Genomic DNA, 15,314 nt, shown 5'->3' with positions numbered 1-15,314 from the left:
AAAGCGACTTACATGAGAGGATAGAAACAATCAAAGTGTGTGAGCCTCCTGTTTCTAAATTCAACCAGATAAAAGTGCAAGATGCTGTAGGGAATCAGAATAAAGTAAAAGTAAGTGTTGTTAGTAAGATTTATATGTTTTTATTTTATTATTTTTGTTTTGTTTATATTAGAACAATATGATAGTACTCATGCTGTTGATGCATTAAAATAACAATTTATAATATGGTCATCATCATCAACAACTCACATCAACAACTCATCAACAACAGCTTAAAACTAGTCGACGTCAACAAAATCAAGAAGTCACAGCTAGAATCAGGTTTTCGGGGGGTTCCCGAAAGAAAAAAAAGTATATTGCAGTTCTTCACTCTAATTGAGATGAAGTAACGTGTGAAAGTGTGTCGTGTATTGTGCTGTGCTGCACGTGGTGATGTCACACACCGTTAAAGCAGAACTCCACAGGAACAACAGGAAGGCAACGGCGTACGCAGACATCTCGTGCTTCTCGCGGGCATCACCAGATACCGGGGCTCGGGGCTCACACTGCACATGAGGGCAGGGAAGGTCTATTGACTAATAACCATAGACCCCTACATCCACCTCCTCCACCTTTCTATTACAATGTCACTCTCCCTCCTTTGTCCGGGCCTTTGATGAGACATGATCTCCATGGCGTGTCTTGGTTTGTAAGGTGAGAATTCCATGCAAAAAGTTCTTATTCAGACAGCTACTAATTGGTCCCACCAACACCGCTCTCCATCTGTGTTGCTTTCAAGGGTGTTGAAATATGTCACTACGGTTTGATCCCACCGAGACCAAAGGACGCTCAGGAAATGCATCCGCTGGGTTGGACGCTGCAGTCGATTGGATGAAGACACACGCATGACTTACTTCCTTCTTCTCAGCCTCGCCGTAATGTAACGTCCCCAAACCCACTTTCCTCAGTCGTGAGCTTATCTCTGCATCCATTATTAACTGTCTCTCACATGTGTGTCAGGCCCCGCACCTCCTCGGTCGCTCAAAGGTTTCTCAAAGGTAAGAGCGAATTTTACTTGGGGTCCCCCGGGAAAAGGAATATAATATATTCCTTTTCCAGGGGGACCACAAGTAAACTTATGAAATTGAGTTAATACATATATTAAATACAAGTTAAATACATACACTATATATGTACATGTATATCCTTTATTTATTGGTTTATTGATTTATTAATTCATTTATTTATTTATGTATTTATTTATTTTCCCAAAATGTGTGTGATAAATTTCATATTAGTGCAAATGTCATTATAATCATTTTCCATATGTAAAGCCATATGTAAAACTCTTTTATCATTTGTTCAGTGATGTAACTGTTGTCTCAGTTTAGTTTGTGGTCATTTTGGCACAAGTTAAAAGTGATTGCATTCACCACATGCAGGGGAAACTGGTCTTGTTAGTGAGGTAAAGCCAAGATTATAAGGAAGTTGGTTTTAATTCCACAATTTCATTTTGCGTCAATGATTAAATACGCTAAATAATTTTACTAGCACTTTTATTTTTACACTATCTTTACACACATTATACTTAAGTGTTGAATTATACTTTTATTTTTAACAACAATCACAAAGGACAGGGTACAGTAAGTGCAGCCATGTGGAGCAAGACAGAGTGGCAGTTGGTTAGACTTACCGCAAGTCAAGCCCAACCTTTTCCTGTGTGGATTCTATAACTGACAGGTTTCAGACTCAGCGCACACAACTTTAACCAGTTGACAACATTTCCCAAAAACATTCTGAGATGAGATCCAGGCACATACCAATCTCAATCAGTTATAGCATACAGCAAAAACATCTTTCATTGGTGTAGCTTTTGCCCTCATCATGTCAACATGGAACTGTTCAATTATCTATGTTTAGTCCAATGCAAATATTTAAGTGCCTTAGTGTCACCTATGATAAAAACTCAACTGACCCCAATCCTCACTGAAGCTGTTGTTTCTGATTTTTCCCAACACAGGTACACAGGAAGTAAGGCGCCATGGCGTGGAGTTCCAACAGCACCAAACTGGACAATGCCACCCTGTCGCTATTTCAGAACAGGAGCACCAGCTTCATCACCTCTGTTATCTACATCATCATCACCGCCGCCAATCTGGCAGGAAACGGCCTCTCCTTGTGGCTGCTGATCTTCCGCACTGCCCCCAAGACTACCACCATCATCTTCATGATCAACCTGACTCTCACAGACCTGGCCTTGGGCACTGCCCTGCCCTTCCAGATTGTATATCAGCTCCAGGGGTACAACTGGACCCTCGGGCCGAGCATGTGCGGGTATGTCCCGTTTAAAGGTTGAATATGAGAAATTACTGAGCTGAACAGACCTCCGCAGACGTTGAGGATAATGATAACCGACTAAAGTCCACCTCACGCAAAAAGAAAGTCTTTGGGGTGTCGAGACTGAGGCCAAACTTATGTAAGGTTGTGCGTCCAACTTAAGGTCAATCAGGCGGAAACTTTAACAAATACTAACTAACTAAATACTAACACCACAACAGCACAAGGTAAAATGAACAAGTCACACAGGAGGTCTTTGTACAACCTGGCAAACTTACATTTTTATTTTTGATTTCAGAGACAAAAATAATGAAATGTAGATTATATTGCTCTTCAAAATATGGACTTAAGACCATCCTTGCTTTTGCAGCCCTGGCGATTATGATCAGTTCAGTTTGATTTTTGATTGTGAGCCCATGGAGAAAATGGTTCGCAGACGTGTGAAATGTGTGAAATGAAAAGAGGTGTGAAAAAATAATCTCAAAAGAAAACAACAGCCTCTTACCTGCATGGGAAAAAAAAATTTTTTTTTTAAGCATATAAAAATACTGTCTCCGTCCTCCTCTCTGTCCCCCCCAGGTTCCTGACCCTCACTTTCTTCTCCAATATGTACTGCTCCATCCTGACGATGATGGCCATCGGGATCGACCGCTACCTAGGCATCACCAAGCCCTTACTGTTCAGAGCGATCCGAGAGAGAAAGTACATCGCCGTGCTCATCTGCATCTCCATGTGGTCCGTGGTGCTGTTGGTTCTCTCCCCGCTGATGACTACGGACCTCACCTTCCGCATCCCAGAGTTGGGCATCACCACCTGCTTTGACGTGCTGAAGAGGGACATGCTCCCGTCGATGGGAGCCTGGGCGGCCTTCCTCTTCATCATGATCTTCGTGCTCTTCTTCGCCCCTTTCTGCGTCACAACGTTCTGCTACGTCAGCGTCATATGCAAGCTGGCCAAGGAGTGCAAAACTCTCCAGAAGGACAGGGCCATGCGTCTCACGGCCACCGTTCTCCTGGTCTTCACCCTCTGCTTCGCCCCCAACAACATGCTCCTCCTGGCTCACACGGTGCGGAGGCTCTTCTATCACGACTCGCTCTACATGGCCTACAAGCTGTCCCTGTCGCTCAGCTGCGTAAACAGCTGCCTGGATCCCTTCATCTACTACTTTGCCTCCAAAGAATTCCGGCAAAAGCTGAGGCAGATGCTGAGGCTGAGGAGCTTGAGCAGCGGTGACATGACGAGGATGGAGAAGGAGGGTCTCTTCCAAACCCATCGCTCCTCTGACGTACATACCGGGGACCTGCACCATGTGTCTTTGGCCATTCATCACAGCAACTTGTAGAGAGAAAAGGAGTGTGGAGAAATTGAACTTTGGTGACGGTGATTCACTAGCCAACCAGGATTTTGAAATTTTGCAGTATCCTTTATTGCATTAATGTCCAAAAGTATTTTTCTACATTTAAGTAAAACAACAAAAGTACAGTTAAAAAAGATCATACGGCATCCACATCATATACTGTATATATATAGTCATCTTGATTTTTACTACACTGAATTCCCATTACTTGTTCTGCTTCTTTGACCTGATCAGAAAATGTAAATAAATGTGTATATACTGCACAATGATACACTAGATACATATATACACTAGACTATATGTATATGTCATAAAGACAATTCAGTTAAATTATATTTCACCCTTTTTTAAACTTTTAACTTTATTGATGCATTAATGAAACACCACCAGAAAAGGTGGAGACAATATTGTTGTTACAAGAAGATCAAACCTTTTTTGGGTTCGGACTGTGCCCCATGGGACTGCATTCCAGTTAAAAAAAGAGCGAACCAGTCTATTCTTCATGCACGTCCTTTTCAGGATGGTCGGACAAGCTACTGTTTCAAAGCCATAGCACAAGTCGACTAAACGATGTGTTTTTTTTGATGATTTTATATGTGTACGCTATGTATTATATGTACAAAATAAAGAATTACAGTGTAAAAAAAACATCAATCAACCCTCGGCTTGATAAGTGGAGGGGAGACCTTTTTCTGCACTTATCCTTGTCTGACGGATGTAGAGACTGGTTACTCTATTCATGAACAAAAGAGATGATTTGAACTGTGAATACGATGGAAATGCCAAATTAGCGCCGCTCTGTCGTGCGCCCGAAACTCAAGAGGCGAGTGTCGGCCACGCGATCGGTGGCGCTCAGAGCGAGGCTACCCGTGCCGTTCGTTTGCGTGTGTGTGTGTGTGTGTGTGTGTGTGTGTGTGTGTGTGTGTGTGTGTGTGTGTGTGTGTGTGTGTGTGTGTGTGTGTGTGTGTGTGTGTGTGTGTGTGTGTGTGTGCGTGTGTGTGCGTGTGCTGCTTTATTGCGTACCAAGCAGCACAACAAGCAACAATCTTGCAACATCTGAACCTCGTAGAGGGGAAGAAAATAGACAACAACAGGAGACGCTGCACTAAAAACGATTATCTAAAATATGAATACACATAATCATAAGGCCTTATTAATATATTCATAACAATATTGACAACCAATAATAATAATAATAATAATAATAATAATAATAATGTACGTTTCAATTCCACTCCGAAATAGGCGATTGGTGGGAATCCCTTTCCGGTGCGGTGACGTCATCGCGCGTCACCGTGTCCGCAGCAAAACCAGCGCCGTCGGACGCGGACTTCCCCGGACCCCTCTGCAGGTAAGGTCGTGTCGTTCCACTCGTGCGGATTCGTCCGAGCACCCGAGCGACGGTTCCGCGGCCACGTCGTGTCCGTCTGGCGTGCCCCAAATCGCCGAGTCACCCCCGGCTCCGCTCCCGAAGTGGGCTTTGGAACGGTCGTTGCGCTGATCCCACATTTGTTGTCGTACAAGTTGTCCAGTGATAAATACATGCGGTCTTATATACACTCACTCAGTAAAGTACTGTCTAATCTTATCGAATCTTAAACGAACGTTTCACCGGTGCATGCTGTCCCACCGTCACTTTAGACATTGTTTGTACTTATTCGAGTTAAGCTGTGTTGCATATTCCGAACCCCAAACTACAATGCGGTTGAGGAGCTTGCGTGGGCTGTTTGGAAAGCCGCCCGCAGTTATACACAGCGAGCGCCTTCCTTGCAACGCAGCTCGTTATGTCACGGAGCTGCAAGTCGCTACAGCTTTGAGATCTCGCGCTTTTTTTTTTTTTTTTTTTGTATTGCAAAATTTGTAACCAAACCCCCGTCGCCACGTCATTTATTCTCAAGGCCGCGCTGATCTGAGGTTTAACCAAACGTAGCCTTAACTGTCCCGTCCCGTCAAGGCCAGCGACGAGCCCAAGATGGTGCTGAACCCTGTGATTTCCAAGCTGACGGGGAAGCTGGTGGTGCTGGCCAGCGCCTCACCAAGGAGACTGGAGATCCTCACCAACGTGGTAAGATCTCCGGTTCGAAGGATCGCCCGCGTCCACAGAACCGCCTCCGTCGCTCCGGGAAACCCGTGAAAGTTCCTCGGCTGTGATATTGAGACGTCTGTGTTGTTTCAGAGGCTGTTTTTGTTTTCCGCGCTTCTGTGTTCGGTTGGGTTACCGTGTGGGTGTTTGCCTTGTGATCTTCCGCACCACGCAGGGTTTGCGGTTTGAGGTGGTGCCGTCGTGGTTCAAGGAAACCCTGGACAAGACGCTTTTCAAGACACCTCACGAGTACGCCGTGGAGACGGCCAAGCAAAAGGCCCTGGAGGTTGCCAAGAGGATGCCCTTTGTGAGTGGACTGCTTCGTAATGTCATCGTTTCAAGACGTTTTTTTGGGACCTCTTGTGTTTAACCAATGACGTATTGTTTCTGCCCCCGGTTTTAGAAACACCTTAAAACTCCAAACATGGTGATCGGAGCGGACACCATTGTGGTGAGATGGAAAACGGCATGACGTGACGCGATTTGCCTCTCGTATCGCGGAGTTGTCGTCCGACTGTGTCGTTGTCATTTCCTCAGGCTGTGGACGATCTGATCCTTGAGAAGCCAGTGGACAAGCACGACGCGTACAGGATGTTGTCGAAGTAGGTGTCGGCCCACACACGTGTTGGTGAAGATGAACACCCCGAATCTCGCCAAGAATAGCTCTCTCTTTCTCTCTCTCTCTCTCTCTCTCTCTCTCGCTCGCTCTCCTTTTCTTTCCCCCCTTTTTTTTGCCAGATTGAGTGGCAGAGAGCACAGTGTTTTCACCGGAGTAGCCATCGTCCTCTGCCACGACAAGGAAGGCGAGTCAAAAAAAGTTCCGTGACAAAATAGCGATCGTAGACGTCAAAGATGGTTTCACACGAAAACAAAATAGGACGGTTTTATTTCGGCGCTATCCGAAACAAAAAGATTGAGACTTGCGACGATTGTCCCCTTGCCCGCAGGCGAGGAGATCGACTACCAGGTGATCGACTTCTATGAAGAAACAAAGGTGAAGTTTGCTGATCTGTCAGAAGATATGCTGTGGGAGTACATCAACAGCGGCGAACCCATGTGAGTTTGAAAACCCAACTGAACTTGGAATATACGTAATCGTCATTGATTTTTCTTTTTTATTTATTTTTTTCCTGGCCCCTGGTTTATCCATCTGCCATTACGTTTTGTGGCCACCACTTCACTGTGTTTGTACCTTGTGAACCTTGCCGCTATTTGGACTTTGAGGCTACCTACCTTTTTAGCTGTCCCATTTTTGTTTGCATTTTCCTATTAAGCAAGCGTCCAAAATAATTGGTCTTGAGCTTGTTGCGGTTGGACTGCGTTGGTGCTGTAGTGTTTGTTCTTGTGTGTTTTGTCTTCATTTTGAATAGAAGGATGCATCGAAACCCACCTTTATCATTTTTCTGTGTATAATGTTTTTCCTGTCTCTATGTATGTTTTTTGTTTCTCCTTTTGTTTATTTTTCTTTAAGGGACAAGGCCGGTGGCTATGGAATCCAAGCTCTGGGCGGCATGTTGGTGGAGTACGTCCACGGGGACTTCCTAAATGTGGTCGGCTTTCCCCTCAACCACTTCTGCAAGCAACTGGACCTCATTTATAACCAGTCTCCTTCCTCCTTGGATGTCGACACCTCCTCTGCGAGCTTGAGCCACAGCAGCCCCTCCCAGACGCACCAGTCGGTCACCAACTCCCCGGCCAACATGGCCGCAAGCTACAACTCTACAACTTCCGACAACCACTTCCAAAAGAGTCCCACAGGCAGTCCTGACCACAAGGTCGGTATTAATCATGAAACGACCTTGAATCCGACTTAAGTTGTGGTGTGATTTGCCCTTTCTTTTAATGAGAATCAACCTCTGGATCTAGATCAAGAGGAAGGGCAGTGAAAGTACACTGGGTCACAGTTCCTGGACGTTGGTCAACAGCCTCTCTCAATGTTCATGGGATAAAGAGGATGTGTGCCAAAACGTCCATGCACTTCCACCCATGACCAGTAGGGGGACCGTGAATGGGCTTAATGTGATTGAAAGCAAGCCCAGCAACCAAGATAACAAAGAGGACTTGAAGCGAATTATAGAGCTCATGGACGGATTCAAAGCCTCCAAGGTATTCTATGGATTCAAAACGTCTATAGTGAATTTGCTGAAAGACACAACCTGCAAAATCAGTACAAACGAGACAATGCTTTGCTTCAGATCTTCTTTTTTTCTTTTTCTGTTTGTTCTCACTGACACAGGCGTTGTTTACAGCATCCAAGTTGCGTGTGTTTGACCTGCTCCAGAGCAAACCGGGCCTGGACGCCTCTGAGGTCGCACAGGAGATCAAAGCCTCTGTGAAGGGAACCCAGTGCTTGCTGGAGGCCTGCGTGCCCCTGGGACTGCTGGAAAGCCAGAAGAGAGGTGGGTCTTTCATCTACAGTCTGTCATAACTGTGTTGGTTCTATCATCTGTATTGGTAAATGTGAGCGATTCTAACTTTTAATTTTTATTTTTTTTTTCCGCGGATCTCTTCACGTCCGTCTTGCTGCCTTCCTTCCCCCAGGCTTCGAGAAAACGACATATGAGAATGCGGACCTGGCGAAGCGCTTCCTGCGGTCGGACTCTCCGTTTTCTCTCCAGGGTTACATCGAGCACTGCAACGAGCTGGTTTGGCCCCTCTTCTCTCACCTGGAGAGCGGCGTCAGGGAGGGAACCCACCAGCACGAGAAGGTCACTGGCAAGAACACCGGCAACCTGTTCCAGGTACGTGTCCGCGAGCTCCGATTCTCACGGATGCGGTGTTCGGCCGACGACCGTCGCGTGGTTGTCACCGTCTCTCTTTTCTTAAATCTCGCCGTAGGACGCCTACTTCAACAGACACGAAGTCAAGCTGAGATTCATGAACGCCATGCATAGCATCGCCAAGGTGGCAGGACCGGCCGTGGCAACAGCCTTTGACCTCTCCCAGTTTAAAACGGCTTGTGACCTTGGAGGTGGGCCGCAAACGGGAGACGAATGAACTCCCATCTTAACGTAACGGACTCGTACGTTGACAGCGACATGACTGTGCTCGCATCGCTGTTGCAGGGTGCACTGGTGCCATGGCCCACGAGTTCACCAAAGCTCACCCCGGTTTATCCGTGACTGTGTTTGACTTGCCAAGTGTCGTTGAGATGAGCGGCAGCTTCCGCCCCCTGGACGCGGGCAACCAGGTTTCATTTGTGGCGGGTGAGTTTCCCCTTCAGCGTTCAGTAACACGTTGTTATACTGCAGTCGTAAGCACCTGATACAATACATACTTCCTTATTAATTATTACATTTCTTATTGACTTCTATTTATTAGTGACGTCATGTTAATCGTCCAGGCTCTACTTTTCTCCCTCGAACATTCTTTATTTTTATTTTTATTTTTTTGTGAACAGGAGACTTTTTTAAAGATGAGCTGCCCACTGCAGACTTGTACATCCTAGCGAGGATTCTCCACGACTGGGCGGATGAGAATGTTCACACCCTGCTGAGTAGAATTTCAGAGTCGTGCACACCAGGTAAGTTCTGTCATGTTTTTTGGAATATATATATATATATATATATATATGCGCTTTGACCTCTAAAGTCTGTTCCAGTTAGTTTTCACCGATCTTAAAGCCTCTTGGCATTCTCACAATAATTGCCAATTGGTGAGATGTTAAAAGAAAAGCTAATTCTGGTCAAACTGAGATTAAAAATAATGATTATATTGAAATAAAATAAATGCTAATTTGGGAGAAGAAATCAGATAGCGACCACCACGCCATTCTACTAAATGTGTTTGTACAAACATCCCATGGCCCTGCACCCTGCCTGCTGCCAGGCTGTGGACTCCTGGTGAGTGAGATCTTTCTGGACAAAGACCGCCGGGGCCCAAGCGGCGGGCTGCTCCAGGCCCTCAGCATGAGCGAGGGAAGGCAGCGGAGCACCACCGAGTACAGTGCCCTCCTTAAGAGACACGGCTTCACCACCACGCACGTCAAACACACTGATAACCTCCTGGACGTCATGCTCGCCATCAAATATTGACAAAGAAAGCCCCGGCCCCAGAGAATACAGTAGAGTCTGTGAGGTAATGCATATCTGACAAACTAAAAGAAATAATAATAATAATAATAATAATAATAATAATAATAATAATAATAATAATAAAGTAAAAATAAAAAAACAATTGTAGAAATTGGGACTGGGGTGACTTTGACTGAGCTATACAAGCCTGTGTCAGTGTTGGCTGCTGCTTCCAAGTACTACCTCATATACTGGTTAACATTGATCCCAAAAAATACAGGAGAAATTATGTTTCTTTCTTTTTTGTTTGGTAGTGTGTGCAAATGAAAATCGCATCTGACGACACAGGTTTTGAACATAGTAACTTCCCCTATCTATGACTTCACTAAAAAATATTTTTTCTGCTAAAAAAGCCATATCACTGGCGTAATTTAAACTGCACTGTTGTGCAATAAAAGGATGAATATTTTACCGACCGTGTCTAACATTTTTTTACATGTTTTATGACAGTGTTTGTTGCGGGCTCCAGTCCGTTCTGCAAAATGTTACCGCACTTAACACCCCCTGCAGTAGGCCTATATAGTCAGTATGAAATAAAAAAAACTTTTACCTTTTAGTTTGACACCACTTCAGTATGACGCAACGGCCTCATTTATGTGACTGACCCCATTTGTTTCAAGAAAACATCATTTTGGTATCAACGGCAAGTCTATGTCTTACATACTCTCTACATAAAATGTTGTGTTCATAGTTGCAATGAACATGCAATAACAACAATTATAACTAATTCATTGTGGGATATGCGCACATGCAATAGATGTTCTGTAAAGGTTTAATTTTTTTTCTTTCGTATTGTTCGTTAAACATTCGTAAAAATAGACTTTTTTTTTTTTTTGGGCCCCAGGCTGTGCAGTGCTCATAGCCGAGGCCCTGCTGGATGGAACAACACCCTACCCTGCTCTCCAGTCCCTGAACATGCTGGTCCAGGCCCTGGGGAAGGAAAGGACCGAGAGCCAGTATGCACAGCTACTGAGAGAACATGGCTTTGGGAACATTCGAGTGGCCCGCACCCTCAACTTTCTGGATGTGGTCTTTGCCATCAAAATGTAGCACAAGAAGGGGTTTGTTTTTTGTTTTTTTTCACAACATCTATTGCAGAAGTTTAGAAGATTAAGCTGTGGGGGGGGGGGGGGTATTTTTTTTTTTTTGTATCTGCACATTTTTCAGTTTGTTCCAGGGAAGTGTACATTTGTCAAGATGTTAGAAATGTTTTAATAAAATAATTATACAATGATCCATTATTATTTTAATAATACATTTTATAATAACAAAGCGGTGAATGCGTTTTTTTTTTTTTTTATTCTAGTTATAATACAGTTATTATTATGTCATAGTACAACAGGAGAAACGGTTTTGCTTCGTGATCATCAGTATATCGAGCGCGTGTGGGACGTCTGCGACGCAACCGTCGCGATACTTCGCGAGCGCTTCTTGTTGCCTCGTCACCGTCGCGGATGCTGCGCCGCTGCCCCTCGAACGCCTGGAAGTCACCGTCCCACCGCCGTCCCACCGCCGTCCCACCGCCGTCCCACCGCCGTCCCACCGCCGTCCCACCGCCGTCCCACCACCGCCGCGGCTCCGCTTCTCTCCCTCTCGGCATTTTGGGCACAGACGCTTCGCAGTCATGGCCGACGCAGCCGTCTCGTTCGCGAAGGACTTCCTGGCGGGGGGGGTCGCCGCAGCCATCTCTAAAACGGCGGTGGCTCCGATCGAGCGGGTGAAGCTGCTCCTGCAGGTAAGGGAGCGCGGAGGCACGGCCCCGACCACCCGCCGGGGCCCCGGGCGGATGCTGTCGCGGTGTCGGGGCGAGCGCCGCTTAGTCGCGTAAGCGGAGGTGTTGGATGCAGCCGAGGGGGGTTGTGTCGCGGCGGCTGCATGAGGCCGAGCATCCCTGGGACGTCCTCCTTGGGAGCCATTTTTCAACTCCCCTGCACCCGCCGCAGCTGCCTTCTGCAGCGATGGAGGGCAGGCTGCTGGCAAAGCCTCCGCACGCAGCCAGTGCAGCGGCTTTAATCAACTGAGCGGTTGCACAGGTTGCATAAATAATCATAAGCACAACAATGCAATGATTTATGTGGACCTTTCATTCGTGCTTTGCATCCAAAGGGGAATCAAATGAATGCAACCAAATGAAAATAATTCCATGCAAAGTGGATAAAAGGCAGATTACAATTGCTGTATAATATAAACACAAGAATAAAAAAGATCAGAAGAAATCAAGGAAGAAGACGATAGGCAGGATAATGCAAATAAAATAATTATATATATATATATATATATATATATATATATATTTATTTATTTATTTTTATTTATTTATTTATTTATTTTATTTTTATTTTTTTAATAAAAATAAAAAGTGCTCCTGTCTAAATGCAGTCCCATATCACCTGCCCTGTGTGTGGTGCAGTGACAATTGTGTCATTTAGTCTATAGGAAAAAAAAAAAAAATGTGATTATCCCATTAGAAGCAAGAAAAAAAGATAAATCAAAGTTGCATATTTAGGTTACACTATATCTTAGCCTGGCGCAGCGCATATAATAAAACTCATAGGATAGATTAAATGAGCATTTTAAATGAAAAGTCACTGTTACCGGTAAATCCACTCCTCTTCTCGTCACTTTCCCGTCCCAGGTCCAGCACGTGAGCAAACAGATCAGCGCTGACAAGCAGTACAAGGGCATCGTGGACTGTATCGTGCGCATCCCCAAAGAGCAAGGCTTTGTCTCCTTTTGGCGCGGAAATCTGGCCAACGTCATCCGCTACTTCCCCACCCAGGCGCTCAACTTCGCTTTCAAAGACAAATACAAGCAGATCTTCCTGGGTGGCGTGGACAGGCACACGCAGTTCTTGCGCTACTTCGCCGGGAACCTGGCGTCCGGCGGCGCCGCCGGAGCCACGTCCCTCTGCTTCGTCTACCCGCTGGATTTCGCCCGTACCCGCCTGGCAGCCGATGTGGGCAAGGCCGGGGCCACCAGGGAGTTCTCGGGGCTGGCGGACTGCCTGAGGAAGATCTCCAGATCAGACGGCATCAAGGGCCTGTACCAGGGGTTCAGCGTCTCCGTGCAGGGCATCATCATCTACAGGGCCGCCTACTTTGGCGTCTATGACACCGCGAAAGGTAGAGCGACACCTTGACATGAGCTGTCACACACCTGGTGTCTGTCTGGGAGGCATAATAGACAATGTTTTGTGATCCAAACCACACTGTCATGGATTGTTTGTTGTCCAGGAATGCTTCCCGATCCCAAGAATACCCACATTATGGTCAGCTGGATGATTGCCCAGTCGGTGACGGCCGTGGCTGGAATAGTGTCGTACCCCTTCGACACCGTGAGGCGTCGCATGATGATGCAGTCGGGACGCAAGGGAGGTAAAGATCCTTCTCATTTATATTTGTATCTAATTTACATTTGTATTTAGGAACTTTTTCGTTCCTGATTTGACACACGTGTGACCCCCTCAGCGGACATCATGTACACCTCGACGCTGGACTGCTGGAGGAAGATCGTCCGCGACGAGGGGGGCAAGGCCTTCTTCAAGGGGGCCCTGTCCAACGTGCTGCGCGGCATGGGCGGAGCCTTCGTCCTGGTCCTGTACGACGAGTTCAAGAAATACGCCTAACTCGTCCGGAACCTCTCCTGCCCTCCTCTTCCGACGTGTAACGAGATTGACCAAGTAGAAATAGGTGTAAACACTGGTGTCATTTAAGGCTTTAACCGCATTCCGGTCATCTCAGTGCAGTTCCGCACGGTGTTTAAATGGGGAGAACGTGTTCTGATTTCTTAATATAGAGAATTCCCTCCGACCACTGACTATTTAAACACAGTATGTTATCGACGCCTTGGATCTGGTTGACCGTGACTGTTCTTTTTTTGCACAGGAGGTTATTTAAGCAAGGTAGTAGCGTTTGTCACTTTATTGCTGTGATGTTTGTCAGAGGTCATTTATTTTATGTCACTAATGCTCTCCAAATGTTTATTTTGCTAGAGAATTATATATGTATTTAACATGTTGCTATGTCATATAACCTCCTCAAGATGGCGCCACACATTTATATTTCTCCCCCATCTTTTGAGATCATTTTAAGAGGCCGACGGCGTCCGGGAGGATTTTAGTGTCCAGGATCCGACTACAATGCATCTCTATAGTTATAATTTGACAATAATATGAATGGGTGTTATCAAGAATTAAGATTTATTTTGCCAAGTTTGAGGTTCTTAAAGTGCAAAAATCCATTTGGTGGTGTCTTTTAAATACATGGAAATGTACAATAGGAGCCCTTAATTCCTTGCAGATATCGTCCTTGTCAGTCAGCTTTGAGGCATTGGCTGCACAAGCCAAACAGCTTATGGGAATCAGGGAATATCTCTTGCCAGAGTAAATAGCTCTTATTTTTTGTGACGCTGAAAGTATATCCTGATCACTCTTCATTCTGGATCGCTCTCTAAGTATTTTCCTAGCAGGGTAATGAGGGTGGTCATATTATTCGCGGCTATTTTCTTGTCAGTCTGGGCTTGAGATGTCTGTGACATCAAGCAGATTTCCATTGCCCAGGCATAATAATTCCTTATATTGGAGGGAGACAGACAGAGGGGAGGGTGGGTGGAAGTTAAAATATGGAGCTGTGTGTAAAGCACATGAGGTTATTCCCAACACACATGCTGTACACATTGGAAGGCAATATCCGTAATACGTCTGCCCTGAACCGACTGAATAGTCTGAACGTCTGTATTGATTCAATAAAACTCAATACCTCACACACGTAACACTGCTGAAGTCTTTTCTTTTCGGAGAACAAACCAAAACCAAAAACATGAAAAAAAAAATGCAGAATAAGGGAAATTAAAGGGAAGAGCATCCTTCGCCCGTCGCCTTTCTACTGTTCTGGTTGCACCCGCTCACCCTGGGAAGGCCTGGGGGCTTTGTTTACTGGCAACAACAGCGGAGGCCTCCGGGAGGATTGGTAATGAAAACCATTCGAGTCGATCAAGTTCACGAGAGACCAAAGGCCAGCGTCATTTGGGAAAATTGCTAAAACTCCCAAACGTAATCTTGTGTAACGTGATCTCGCCCGCTGAAACATGGGGCCTTACTGTACGTGTCGGATAAGGGCTCAGTCATTTCCTTCGACTGCAAACTTGACAAGCAGCATGGATATCCACCTGCAAGCAATCATCATTCTGGTGTTAAGTGCTTTGATATTGAAATGACTTATTTTGGGGGTCTGTTTCGCTGCTCGTAGACAGCGAGAGATTTGTGACCGCTTCCATATGTTGATATCAAAGATAAGCTTGAGTCTGGCCTGTGTTCTCCTTCTCACTAGTCTGTATCTCATACCTGCCAAGGGGAAAAAAATATGTCGTCAAACTGAAGTCAAGTCTTTGATCATTTGCGTCATGCTTGATAAGGAACTAAGCGGACCACCATTTAATCTGTAATGATGTAATCAAACACTGTTATAACTCAATGGCTTCAGAATTT

General features: G+C 45.5%; 3 protein-coding genes across 3 annotated transcripts; all 3 read left to right on the top strand.

Moving 5' to 3' along the window:
• Positions 1 to 970: 970 nt before the first annotated feature.
• On the top strand, positions 971 to 3,658 carry p2ry8 (P2Y receptor family member 8; the record flags this gene model as incomplete). Its single annotated transcript, XM_080019549.1, has 3 exons — positions 971 to 1,037; positions 2,000 to 2,313; positions 2,896 to 3,658. The coding sequence occupies exons 2-3, from the start codon at positions 2,021 to 2,023 to the stop codon at positions 3,656 to 3,658; spliced, it is 1,056 nt and encodes a 351-aa protein (XP_079875675.1). The 5' UTR covers positions 971 to 1,037; positions 2,000 to 2,020.
• Positions 3,659 to 4,955: 1,297 nt separating this feature from the next.
• Positions 4,956 to 10,910, top strand: asmtl (acetylserotonin O-methyltransferase-like). The gene is made up of 15 exons (XM_080018591.1): positions 4,956 to 5,024; positions 5,628 to 5,738; positions 5,932 to 6,063; positions 6,160 to 6,207; positions 6,294 to 6,358; positions 6,495 to 6,559; positions 6,704 to 6,812; positions 7,228 to 7,531; positions 7,623 to 7,862; positions 7,993 to 8,155; positions 8,298 to 8,497; positions 8,595 to 8,727; positions 8,822 to 8,962; positions 9,157 to 9,279; positions 10,674 to 10,910. The coding sequence occupies exons 2-15, from the start codon at positions 5,646 to 5,648 to the stop codon at positions 10,877 to 10,879; spliced, it is 2,022 nt and encodes a 673-aa protein (XP_079874717.1). The 5' UTR covers positions 4,956 to 5,024; positions 5,628 to 5,645; the 3' UTR covers positions 10,880 to 10,910.
• Positions 10,911 to 11,356: 446 nt separating this feature from the next.
• On the top strand, positions 11,357 to 14,554 carry slc25a6 (solute carrier family 25 member 6). Its single transcript, XM_080018589.1, has 4 exons — positions 11,357 to 11,564; positions 12,465 to 12,951; positions 13,063 to 13,203; positions 13,297 to 14,554. Exons 1-4 carry the CDS (start codon positions 11,454 to 11,456, stop codon positions 13,452 to 13,454), a joined length of 897 nt encoding a protein of 298 aa, XP_079874715.1. The 5' UTR covers positions 11,357 to 11,453; the 3' UTR covers positions 13,455 to 14,554.
• Positions 14,555 to 15,314: the final 760 nt, after the last annotated feature.

Source organism: Zeus faber (assembly GCF_960531495.2).
Source record: "Zeus faber genome assembly, chromosome: 18".
Lineage (NCBI taxonomy): Eukaryota > Metazoa > Chordata > Actinopteri > Zeiformes > Zeidae > Zeus > Zeus faber.
The sequence above is the reverse complement of the archived record's forward strand: the minus strand, read 5'-3'. Positions and strand labels throughout refer to the sequence as shown.

What these genes read in the sequence shown, in the direction of transcription:
- asmtl (XM_080018591.1), top strand. Translation starts at nt 5,646, where the DNA reads ATGGTGCTGAACCCTGTGATTTCCAAGCTGACGGGGAAGCTGGTGGTG. An exon ending in GCTGGAAAGCCAGAAGAGAG is followed by an intron (nt 8,156 to 8,297) that starts GTGGGTCTTTCA and finishes TCCTTCCCCCAG; the next exon opens with GCTTCGAGAAAACGACATAT. An exon ending in CCAGGTTTCATTTGTGGCGG is followed by an intron (nt 8,963 to 9,156) that starts GTGAGTTTCCCC and finishes TTTTGTGAACAG; the next exon opens with GAGACTTTTTTAAAGATGAG.
- slc25a6 (XM_080018589.1), top strand. Translation starts at nt 11,454, where the DNA reads ATGGCCGACGCAGCCGTCTCGTTCGCGAAGGACTTCCTGGCGGGGGGG. An exon ending in GGGTGAAGCTGCTCCTGCAG is followed by an intron (nt 11,565 to 12,464) that starts GTAAGGGAGCGC and finishes TTCCCGTCCCAG; the next exon opens with GTCCAGCACGTGAGCAAACA. An exon ending in GCAGTCGGGACGCAAGGGAG is followed by an intron (nt 13,204 to 13,296) that starts GTAAAGATCCTT and finishes TGACCCCCTCAG; the next exon opens with CGGACATCATGTACACCTCG.